Below are 12,373 nucleotides of genomic sequence, written 5' to 3'. Positions count from 1 at the left end.
ACATGGGTTGTTTTTTCACGACCGACAAAGGCTCCATTAACCATCATCTAATGGATATTAGAATTCAGCTTTCTTTGATGTACAATTTTAGAATGTATTCATTTTTCGTCTAGCACACCACTCTTTATGGTGCCCCGGGGCAATTTAATTCCCAACTATACTTATCAGCGACAACTCACGCAAAACAAAAAAGAAAAGAACGCGTCTCTTTCATGGAGATCCTCATGAACACACCCGAGAACTTTGAGCACTTATCTGGATGGCTCCCTGCTCGGCACAGAACCCAGCGTTCGGTTATCTGAATAAGGTACACTGTGATTTCGAGTCGCTCTTATGGAGAGGACTGTCCCTGTTTACAACTTGAACGGCAGTTTCCTGTAGATGACAGTAAATATCTAATGGAACCCAGAAGTTTCAGATAATTGGGGCGATTTTTCAAATCGAGAAAGAGATGAAGAAAGAGAAGATGGGAAGAGAAAGGGAAGTTGACCGGAACCCAAACACTAGAGGAAACCCTTCAACTTTAATCCCAGCCTGTGCAGCCGGAGTATTACCACGTGTGGGTGCTGAATACATACGACCCCCCACAGGCACACAAGGGGTCCTTGAGAAAAACACCTGACAGTCAGACACTCGAGTGTACACAACACCACTCTGGAGAAAATCAGCATCAGCCGAATCCACAGGACCTGAGTCTATTCTCGGTTCTCCCCAGTTAAACTCAAGTCACCAGAACAAACAAACACGGAGTCAGCCTCACCTAGAGCAGGCGTCATGGCGGCCATGGGCCCGGCGGGATCCAGCTGGAATCCACTCATCATGAACTGGGCGTCCGAGGCAGTGTTGTCCATCTTCAGGTTGGGCAGGTTCATGTTCTGGGCCAGGTAGTACTGGTAAAGCTCGGCCTCGGCGGGCGAGGGCAGGCTGCCGAGGCCCAGGTGGCGGTTGTGTTGAATCTGGGACATGTTCTGCTGCAGCAGCATCATGTTATGCATGTGCTTCTCGCTGGTCATGTGGATGCGCAGGTTCCTGGCCACGTTGGTCTCGTAATCGCATACCTCGCACCGCCAGGTGGGTTTGGTTTTTGGTTTGGTGGGCGAGGGGGCCCCGCAGGAGCTGCCGATGTTGGCCGCCGCGGCCGCAGCCGCCGCCGCCGCCGCCGCTGCCCCGGCCGAGTGGCTGAACACCTGCTCCCCCCCTCCGTTCTGCAGGTTCTGCATGTTGTTGAGATGCTTGTCGGACTGCATATGAATACTGAGGTTGCCTTTGGTAGTTGTGGAGTAGTTACACACCTCACAGCGGAAAGGCTTGTAACCACACGTGTAGCTCTCACCTCGTGCCAACCGAGGGTGGGGCTGCCCGCTTTTGCAGTAGACACAGGAGCCCCCCGGCTCCGGGTGCTTCTCCTTCATGTGAGCCTCCAGTGTCTGCTGGTACTTGTAGTGCCAGTTGCACTTGGGGCACTTAAGTGTCTTACATGAGTTACGAGAATGCATCATGGTCATGTGGCCGCCCAGCGAGCGGGAGGAGCCCAGGACCGTGTCGCATTTGGGGCACTCCACGCCGCTCCCCGAGGGGCATTCCCCAACCCCAAGCTCGCAGAGGGAGCCAGCGTGCTGGTGATGGGGGACAAAGCCCCCATCGTCGCCCTCTGTGCTTTCATTTGGTTCTGGTGCTGTGGCATTGTCTTTATTGGCACTTTCGTCAGCAAAGTCCAGCCTCCTGCCGCCCTCTGCCACATTGGCCCTGACGCCCTCACTGTTAAAGCTTAAACGATTCCTCCTGTTCGCACCATCAAAGACAACAAAGGAAGAAGCAGAATTAGAACTAGTAGAAGCTGTGCCCCTCGACAGGGTCTGGAGCACATTAGGCATTAAGGGGGAGTTAGAAATGCTTTGGTTTGAGAGAGCAAGGTCCTTTTTGCTGCTGCTACCTGCCACGGCCCCAGCCTCCTCGTGGGGCCTGTCCTCCAGTTCGTCGTCCAACTCGCTTGGAAAGAGTCCTTTGCAACCCTCGTCTTCCTCCTCCTCTTCTTCCTCCTCTTCTTCTTCCTCCTCCTCCTCTGCCTCTTCTTCCTCCTCTTCCTCCTCTGCCTCCTCCTCGGCTGGCTCTGCTTTCTCGGAGAAACAATCCGGATCGCCTACTTCTTGCTTCTCTCCTTCTGCTGCCCCAGAGTCCTTGCCCTCTGAGGATTTGGTAGGACTGGAGGCCAGAGGCCCCAGGGGGACTGAGGTAATGGGGGTCTTCAGGACCGAGCTGGTGAGCCCGCCAAGGTTCAAGAGGGTGCTGGGGGTCAAGATACCAGCCTGGGGCTGCTCGGGGCCGGCAGCAGAGCCGGCTGGGAGAGCCTCCTCCCCTTCCATCCGAATGCCACTAAATTTCCCATAAAAACTGTGTCCGGGGCCTATGAGGTTAGCCGTAGAAACTAAAGGGTGTTGAAAGTTTTTGTTTTTTGGTTCCAAAAAACTCACAAGGGGTTCCTTGTCTTTGCCAATCCCTTGGATGATAGCGGAGATGTTCTTATTGCTAAGAATTTTCCGCTCGTCTTCACTCAGGGTCATTCGATGGTCGTGCACCGCGTGGGTCACAAACGAACGGACGTACCCGAAGGAGAGTTTGCACAGGAAGCACATCAGGATGGGCTTCCTCTTGCCGTAGAGCACAAAGCCATCGAATTTGGACAGGTCCACGTTGTTGGGAACATCTTTGGATACGCAGGAGCTTTTGGCGGAGCCGTCGCTGTTCAGGTAATCCTTGTTGCTTTTGTGTCGCACGTCAAACACGCGGAAGCTGTGCAGGACGGGGCTGAGCCCCGTCAGGGCTGAGGTATTCGGGAAAGCCTGGTCTGGGCCCTCAAACCATTTCCCGAAGGATGAGGCTATGTGGAAAGTGTTGATGATCTGTGGGTAGACTGGTGCAGCACAAGAAGGGTCCCCTTGTTTGCCCCCCGCCCCGGGGAGAGAGTTCAGGAAGAGCGAGGGGGGGGGCCCGCTGCCGCTGCCACAGGCGCCCCCGCTTTGGGTCAGCTGGCTCAGGCTCTCGACAATGTAGGCCGAGCCGTCGGGCTGGTAGACTATCTCCCCAGCCAGGTTCTCCACATCACTCTCCTCGTCCCCCTCCTCACTGGTGTCGCTCCCGCTCTCCTCCCTCAGGGGCAGCGGGGGGCGCGCGCTGGGACAGTGGTGCTCCATGTAGGTCTGCAGGCTGGCGAAGGAGGCCGAGCACCCGTTGCAGCTGACCTCCTTGCCGGCGGGCTCGGCGGTGGGGCCGGCCGAGGCGGAGCTCTCCGCGAGGCGCTCATTGAAGGGGGCCCTCAGGCTGTCCAGGGGCCCGTGGTTCTCGCTTGTGGACTGCTCCATGCTACTGGGTTTGTCGGGGAGGTGGGTGCTGTTGAGTTCAGTCCATTGCTGGTGCTGAGGGATACCGCACCCATTGTCCTTCCCCGAGACGACGGGCGAGTCACAGCCTTCCATGGTAAGGCCTGCGTAGAGCTTTCATTGCACCCAGTACGGATCGGACCTGAAGAGCGGAGGCAAGGGGGGGAGAGGAGGGAGAGAGGGGGAAGAGAGAGAGAAAGGAAAGAGGTTAGGAGGGCCGAGGCTAGGTCCCGCACAGAGCACTCTAACAGGCTTCTGTCCACACCCACAACAGAGACCGCCAGGGCAGCAGGGACCCCGGCCATCTCCCCCACGTCGTCCAATGAACGCACAGAGGGCGGGTGGGAGCCCAAGGCATGACGGCCAGGGTCCGTGGCATGAGTGGGGAGCATGGGGATGGGGGGGGGGGCAGACAGGAGACTCCCTCCTTGTCTTCGGACTGTCGGCTCCTCTCCCCCTGGAGACCGGTTCGAATTTCTGTTCTTTGCGAGCACAGTGTGAGAGTCGGGGCTGGGCCTCGAGCCACAGCAGAGGAAGAGGGCCACATTATCTCGCCAGGCCCCACCAAGGACGCAGAATGGCGGCCCTACCGAATAGAGATGGCCAGCTCAAAGTCACTGCCAGCTGCCCACGCTGTCTGTGGGGCGAGGGGACACCAACAGGGAAGGATGGACGAGAGGAGAAAGGTTTTGCACCCCCAGAGAAAGGCTGGTAAACCTGCAAGAGGATACGCTAGCTGATTTAGAGGTGAAGCTGCTGCTGTTGCTCTTACTGGCCAAACGTCTAGTTGGAGAAGTTCAAAGGAAAGTGATGGAGGGCTGCAGGGCTCAGAGAGCGAGCCTGCAGGGCCCAGACACGCTCTGCAGGCCCTCGACAGGGCCTATGCCTGCTTTCATCCTCTGTGGGTCTGGGAAGCATCATCCCATTGTACAAACAGTAACACTGAGGAGCTAAATCTACAAACAGGCCCAACGCCGCCCCGACACTGTGAAGCAGATGGCAGATCTCCAAAATCCCATCTCCAATCCCGCCCCCCTGAACCCACTGAGCACGCCTGCTTGTGAGGGAGCTGGCTTCAGACTAAAAATGTGATGGTGCAAAATCTGAGCTTGACGTATCTGGGAAGACTCTCAACTGGCCGGCTCCCCCTCCGGCAGCGTCGATCTTGCCCTGTCTGGATGGAGCCCGGTCACCACTGGTATGGCGGTTTCTGCTGTCAGGAATCCTAGCGGCAAGCCGAGACGGCAGCTGGGCTCCACCGGCCCCCATTCCACACCTGCCTCGTAGTTATTAGGAGCTGCTCAAGCAGCTGTCCTTCAGCCCCGGGGCTTTTCCGCTTCCGACTGGAGTGCCACAGAGCTGAATTTGCCCTCTGAGACTTCGCATCCCTGGGGAGGGAGGCATCACTTCCCCCGCCATCGCTCTGCTCCTGTGGCCACATCATCACAGGGGCATTTCTTCCATCCCGGCATGGATCCTACAGTCGACTCAGCCTCTTGCACGGCCCCGATTGTTCAGCTGCAAATCCCAGGCCACACTCCCCCCTACACCTCCTTCCTGGAGAACATTTGGCTGCTTCTCCACCCAACATCTCATTCATACACATCAGAGGAAGGTTTTGGCCGGGTTTGGTCTCTCTCCTTCCCCACCCCACCCCTATGTTCCCATTCTTTTTCATTTCTTGATTCTTGACTGCACAGTAAGCCAACAGCTCCCCCTCGGGAAAAGACAGGGAAGGCAGGTTTACCCGAAGTCTCTGGAGAAATAACTTTGGAAAAACGTGTCCTGTTTTGTTCAACACACACACACACACACACACACACACACACACACACACACACACACACAGCACCTCTCAAGCTTATAACCTCAAATTCCATTACAACAAAGTTCCGTGTGCCTTAGAAAAGGCACATTGATTTTAAACAGAGATAACTACATGAAACCAAACCACACAGCAAATGCGATGGGACTTCAGAAGGCTTAGCTGGGATACAGGTGAGAATCCAGGGTGGCTCTTCTTAAGGATGCGCCTGATTGGCTGGACGACATCTGATTGACAGCTCAGGCCAAAAAGGTTGGCAGGCTGAAGGGGCGGGAGGGTTAACAGCCCGATTGTAAAATCAATGTCATAAATGCTTGGTAAGTTACAGGAACATGCTGGAAGGGGAGGCCACGATTGATAAAGGAGAACAGCTTTGATGCTTCACTAGGGACTTGAGTATCGACAGCAAAGCCAATCTCCTCTCCAGCCTGGGCTAGGCCAGAGAAACCTGCAAGCGTTTACCAATTAATTGGTGGGCTTTTCTTGTTCAGCTCTCTCTTACCTCCTCCTCCACAAACCATCCAGCTAGGCAGTCGGGACCTACAAAAACTTGCCTAACTTTTCTGTTCCCAAGCAAAAGGTGTCCAGCAAGGATGACACTGTGGCCACCTATAAAAGACAGATGACCCCGTGGTGGTGCCACCTGCCCCATCAGAGAGGACACGTGGAATACCACTCATTCACAGAGACTGACGACAGCTCATTAAGACACCAGTGGGATAGAAGGGTCCACTTCAGGATCGAGGCTCTGGGCTTCCTTTCAATGCATGCTGGCCACAACAGGCAGAACCATTTCTACCTTGCTAAGTGAGGTGTGCTTCTGGGACAAGTAGCGTCATTCTTCACCAGGGCGCCTGTGAAATGCAGTCTCTCAGGCCCCGCTCCAGATCAGGATCTGCATTTTAACATGATCCCCTGGGGACAGGCATTAAAGCTTGAGACACTCTCCGCTTCACAACATCTTCACCAGATTGCCATCTTTTCCATGCTTGATGCCTGGACTGCTAGGTAGCCAGGCAGGGTCGGTCTTAGATTCCCCCACCGGTTCCGGGGAGGTGCAGGGATGGGGTGGGAGGTGCAGAGAAGGGACCTGAGGGTAGAGATGAAGCAATCCCTTAAACCTGCCCAATCCTTCAGCTCAAGGACCTCAGGCTCTCCAGAACTCTCCCACCCGGCCGGCTGTCCCTCTCGCTCTGTTTATCAGCCAGTCAATAAGAAAAAGGTAGTTCTTACTTAAGGAGGCAGAAGTCAACTCGGCAGGTCGATCAGCACTCTGTCTGTAAACACGGTTTCCCGTAAAATCAATGATCTTCAGTTACAGAGGGCAGCCTGGGAACCCAGCAGGTCCCCACGCGCTCACACGCAGGCCCACCAGCAGCCTCCGTTGAGACCCTCACACCCCACCCCCAGCTCTGCACCCCCTCCCCTCATCCTTCACTCGTGCCAGGGCCAGCTCACGCATACCAACTTACAACCCTTCCTGCAGCCTGCTTGTCTTCTGCTGCTTGTGACCCCAAATTCCCTTTCAAACACAGACACGCTCTACTCCTGACCTCCCAGTATGGTACTCAACATGGTCTGTGCATGGTTTTAAGACATCGGTTAGATTTCAAAAGAGCACATCTTTCCAGTAAGACGTTCAATGGAAGATATAGGAGTGATCTGGTTCCCTCACACGCATTCTCTCTTAGTGTTTAAATCTGCCATGTGAGAAGTAGTCTTGTACAGAAAGTTCCAACATCATCATCAAAAGCCCCCATCCCTGCTCCTGTCACAAGTTACAGTCCCCCTGGAACCTACCTGGGAAGCTCCCCTGTATCAGCCTTTATTTACCAAAGATTGTTTAAAATGATAAGTCTCCCTATTACCCCGGGCCCCACCGCTAACAAGGTCATTCATCTCCCTCTTTCAACCAAGAAGATGTGCGAGGACAATTTTCTGACACTGCTTTAAGGAGACAGGACTGGTACAATGCAACAGTTACCGGGAAGCTGGGCGGGGGGCAGGATATAGTTGTTAGGGAGGGGAGGGGTTCCTGCTGTTGCTCCAGCTCCCAGAGAATTAAACATGAACAGTCACACTGTGTAATTTTAAATTGTTAATTAGCACAGGGTTAATTAGGCGGTCCTTTCACAAGAGGCTGTTTGGCAGAAAACCAAGAAAAGAAACAAAGGGGAAGAAGAGAAAAACAGAGAATCCAGACTGCGAGAAACTGTTGCCTCCGCGAGTAATCCGTGCTGCATGCCAGAGAGAAGTGAAGTAGCAGGCAAACCATCCTCCACGAGCAGCCTGCTTGCTCTGCTGGACCGCCAGCCAGGGAGCACCATACTCCACAAGCAGCCTGCTCCATTGGAGAGCCAGCCGGGGAGCACCATCCTCCAGGAGCAGCCCGCTCTGCTGCGCTGGAGGGCCAGCCAGGGAGCACCATCCTCCACGAGCAGCCTGCTCTGCTCTGCTGGAGGGCCAGCCAGGGAGCACCATCCTCCACGAGCAGCCTGCTCTGCTCTGCTAGAGGACCAGCCAGGGAGCACCATCCTCCAGGAGCAGCCTGCTCTGCTCTATTGGAGGGCTAGTCAGGGAGCACCATCTGCCAGGAGCAGCCTGCTTGCTCTCCTAGAAGGCCAGTAACGGAGCACCATTTTCCTGAAGGCAATCTGGCAATAGGTATCAAAAGCCTCAAAAAACACACATGCCCTTTGACTCAGCAATTCCCCAATTCTAGGAAACAACCCAAGATGCACGGCGGAGATACAGTATTATTCATCACAACATTTTCAACAGGAAAAAAAAAAAAAAGACGATGGAAATAATCCGGTGAAAGAAGGGGCTCTCTAAATAAATGATACTGCATAGAGTTCCATAAGACAATATAAAGTATCACTGTTTAAAGAAACTACTTATAGGAGTGGGAAAATGATCACAGAGGATATTGAGTGAATGAAGTATCTATAGGTCTGCACATGGAAAATACAGGAGATTTGTATCAGAACTTTTTAAATGGTAATCGCTAGGGGATGAGGTTATGGGTGACTTCCTTTCCTCCTCTGTGCCTTTCTTCCCAAAGCTTTTACAAATTAAAACCATCCTAAGGGAAGCCATCGCTTCTAGAATTAGGCATCCTGGGAAGGCCTACAGATACCACACCACCCTCATAACCACTGTGTGAGACGGATGTTCTTTATATCCCTGTCTTTAGGACGGGAAAACTGAGTTGTGCACGTTCTACAGCCCAAATGATAAATCCATCATCTGGCTGTGAAGTCTGTCTCCTTAGCCACTCTCCTACAGTTTTCTTTAATGTCTATTTCCCAGAGAGAACTCCAGAAATATCCGACATTCAAATTCAATCTTTATATGTAACCGAGGACTGTTCTAAGATCATGGGAATCCAAGATTGTTATGTGAAAAAACATGCCCTTTCGAGGCCCCTGGGTGGCTCAGTCAGTTAAGCATCTGGCTCATAATTTCAGCTCAGGTCATGATCTCACGGTTCTGTTAGCACAGAGTCTGCTTGGGATTCTCTCCCTTTCTCTCTCTTCTCCCTCTCCCTCTCTCTGTCTCTGTCTCTCTCTCTCTCTGCCCCTCTCCTGCTTGCACTCTCTCAAATAAACATTTAAAAAACAACTATGCCCATTCACACACATGCCCCTTTTTTTTGGAGTGTGTGGAAAGCTACTTGGGTATCTCTACACAGGAGAAGGAGTAATGAGAATTGGGGCAGGTATTACAAGGAACTGACCGGCAGCTCATTATCCTTTTTTTTTTTTTTTTTTTTTTTTTTTAAGACAAAAAGGCAGGAACACCTGGGTGGCTCAATCAGTTGAACATCTGACTTTGGTTCAGGTCATGATCTCACGGTTCGCGAGTTCAAGCCCCACATCAGGCTCACTGCTGCCAACACAGAGCTCACTTCAGATCCTCTGCCCACCCCCCCTTTCTCTCTGCCCCTTCCCTGCTTGCACTCTCTCTCAAAAATAAATAAATGTTTAAAAAAGAAGAGGAAAAAAGGCAGATTCCAGAGACTATAAAACAAAAAAAAATGTATTCATTCATTCATTCATTCACTCACTCACTCATTCATTATTTACTGTGTACCCAGTATGTGTCAGATGCTAGGGAATTAATGATCAACAGGTCTCAGTGTACATTCTCGTGGGGGAGAGACCACAAAGAAATAGAACTTAAATGGTAGAAAACACTTAGAAATAATATAAAGAAAAGGGGAAAAAGTAATGTGTGTGTATATCATTTTGGATAATGATACTAGATTTAAAAAAGATATGCTGGAGATTGCATATTGCAAGTTCCCCATAGTTTTAGAACAGATTCAACAGTTACTGGATAGCATCTAGGAGGAAAAAAAATTTTTTTCAAAAAGGAGGTGCTGCGATATTAACAATTAGCTGTAGGTTCAGAAAGAACATTCACATAAAATAAACTGAAAAGTAGCTTCACTTAGGTTCACAGATCTGAGAAATGCATTAGAGAGTACTTTTTGATTTGATTTTTTTTAAGTTTATTTATTTATTTTTGAGAGAGAGAGAAAGACAACAGGGGAGGGATAAGACAGAGATAGAGAATCCCAAACAGACTCCATGCTATTAGCATGGGGCCCGATGCAGGGCTCCAACCCATGAACTGTGAAATCAATCAGCTTGAGCTGAAACCAAGCCCCCCAGGCGCACCAAAGTACTTTTTGATTTTAATAAGGTATAGCAAAGTTTATCATATCTTTGTATCCAGGACAGAAAATGTCTTGCAGATAACAAAGTCTGACTGATTCTACAGCTGGCAGATGCTGTGACTTGAAGTATCCACTCAAAGGTCAGTGTGTCTAGTGACGTGCCTCAACATTCCGTCTTGTGCCCGGTTCCCTTCGCTCCCATCAACAGTTTGAGGGATGAGACCAGGCAGACCCAACGCTATGTGAAGGACATAGAGCTAAGAGGACTAACTCCTATGCCAGATGGTGATGTCACGACTAAAGATACGATCTCAGCTAGTGGGAGGGACAGACCCAAACAAACAAGATGAAATTTTGAAAGATGAAGTTTGAAGCCCTGTATTTTAAGTTCACGCAATCAGTAAAACCAACAGACACTGGAAGAGACTTGATTAACAAGAGTTCATGCAAAAAATACCCGGGGGTGTTACTGCACTACAGATTCAGCGCAAGCACAAAGCTGACATGGCGGCCAAAGATGGAAATGTGATCTCTAGCTATAGGACTGCACCACACCCGGTGAAACTCAGTAGGGTTCACAGGCCCATCATTTTCTTTCTCTGCATGAAGAATGTTACAATCCACTCAAGAGAATCTCATATAAGGGGTCCTGACAAACCAGAGCAGGGGCAGATGGCAGACCAGGAACCGTCTGAAAGAGAAGAGAGAACTCCCACTGCAAGGCAAGCCAACTCTCCTCAACTAAGCCTGTTATGTACAATGGGAATTAGTTACATGTGGTCTACCTAGCTTCAGGGTTTAACTACGAGTAACGCAGGGAACTTAACAGGAATTCGAGTTCGGTTTCATACGAATGGAAGTCTTTCTCAAGATTATCAAAGTTCTCAAATGGAATGTTGACTTTGTGAAATACTGCTCCCCGGTTCTATGAATGGAGAAAGGGATTTTGCTGTGGCCAGAAGGTTCCATCAGGCAGTCTATGAAGGTCCCGTGAAGGGTGAAGATGCCCCACTTGTCAATCGGGTCACTCAGTCAACTTTAACCTCCTTCTCTGTGATCCCGCAGTAGCATTTTGCAGATGGAAACACATTGCAATTCTGGGGTTACTGCACTGCTATCATCATCTGTTGACTGGTCTACCTCTGCCATTCATCTGTTCCATCTCTCATTCATCTCTGTCTTCCACATCCAAGATGTGATAGGTGGTGAATGAAACTGTAGGGAAAATTAAGGTATTGGGAGAAAGAATACTTGAAGGGGGGGAGGGGGGAGATGACCCCTGAACATGCTCTGTTTCTTTTTGTCTCTGTTGAAGAAATGTCTGGTGTAACCTTCCTCTACTCAATGGAACCAGGGCTCCTTGAAGAAGTAGCCAATTCTTGGGCTGGGGCAAGGAAGAGTCCAAGATGGGCCTGAAGCATCTTTCTGAGACAAAACGTAAGAAGGTGCTCTCAGAATGGAGGCAGTGTGCTGAAAGGAAACAGAAGCAGGCTGCAGGGGCTCCCACTTGCTCAAACTGGGACAATCTGAGCAAGAAAATTACATGAGAGTAAAGGTTTACAACTCAACGTATAAAATAAGAGTGCTTAATTGTGCGCTTTGTAAAAAAAAAAAAATGTAGGATTAGGGAAAGTTCTTGCTTAGAACAGAAATCCAACTAATAAATGCAGAGGGAATCATGGAGTTAGAAGATCACCATTTGGTAACTATCATAATTATAATCCATTCAGGAAGGAATCAATGGATACTGAAACTGGTGGATCAAAGTCTGAACTGTAACAAGATATTTACACAGTCTCCAAGTATCTCCCCATAAGATACTTACTAATTACAGGAGGAAAAACAGTAACTTTACAGTAGAGACACCTGGCAATACCACCTTCACTGCATGATCAAAGTTAACATCACCAGGAATGAGACAAATAGACATCATGTGCCTCCTGAGAGGTTATACCGAGAAGAACACAACATCCCTTCCCTGACATTCCTGACAAAAAATGCAAAACCTGAAGCTAATCATGAGGGAACATCAGACAAATCCAAATTGAGGACAGTCTACAAAATGTCCTATGCTCTTCAGATATGTCAGCGTCATGAAACAGAAAGACTGAAGAACTGTTTCAGATTAAAGGAGATTAAAGAGACATGACAAATGAACATCACACCTAATCTGGATTTTTTTTTTCCTTTAAAGGGCAAAACTGGGACAATTGGAAAAATGTGAATAAGGTCTGGAGGTCAGTAATAGTCATAGATTAGCTTTCTAATTTTGATAACTATGTTAATTTTCGAATTTGGTAACTATGGTGTGGTTATATACAAGGACATCTTTTTTTTTTTTTCCAGGAAAAATACACTGATCTATTTACAGATGATGTTTCAATTTTCAAGTGGCTTAGGAAAAAACCTGTAGTAGAGTGTGTGTGTGTACCTACACACATCCATACATATAGACAGAATCTGAGATGATGTTAACGTGAGGAGGTC

The 12,373-nt window shown here is 50.0% G+C and overlaps 1 protein-coding gene across 4 annotated transcripts in view; it reads right to left on the bottom strand.

The window, feature by feature from the left end:
* Positions 1-12,373, bottom strand: part of ZFHX3 (zinc finger homeobox 3) — a 239,880-nt gene that overhangs the window by 157,950 nt on the left and 69,557 nt on the right. For 3 of the 4 annotated variants that reach the window (XR_006702737.1, XM_045443350.1, XM_045443351.1), the window contains exon 2: positions 761-3,519. The exons of the other annotated variant lie outside the window; for it this stretch is intronic. Coding sequence is in view for 2 of the 3 variants with exons in the window: in XM_045443350.1 (XP_045299306.1) it covers positions 761-3,473 (2,713 nt within the window). In the remaining variant the exon portion in view is untranslated. The remainder of the gene's footprint in view (positions 1-760; positions 3,520-12,373) is intronic. 4 annotated transcript variants of the gene reach the window in all.

This window comes from Leopardus geoffroyi, chromosome E2 (assembly GCF_018350155.1).
Source record: "Leopardus geoffroyi isolate Oge1 chromosome E2, O.geoffroyi_Oge1_pat1.0, whole genome shotgun sequence".
In the NCBI taxonomy this organism is placed as follows: Eukaryota; Metazoa; Chordata; class Mammalia; order Carnivora; family Felidae; genus Leopardus; species Leopardus geoffroyi.
Note: the sequence above shows the minus strand (reverse complement) of the source record. Positions and strands in the feature narration are given on the sequence as shown.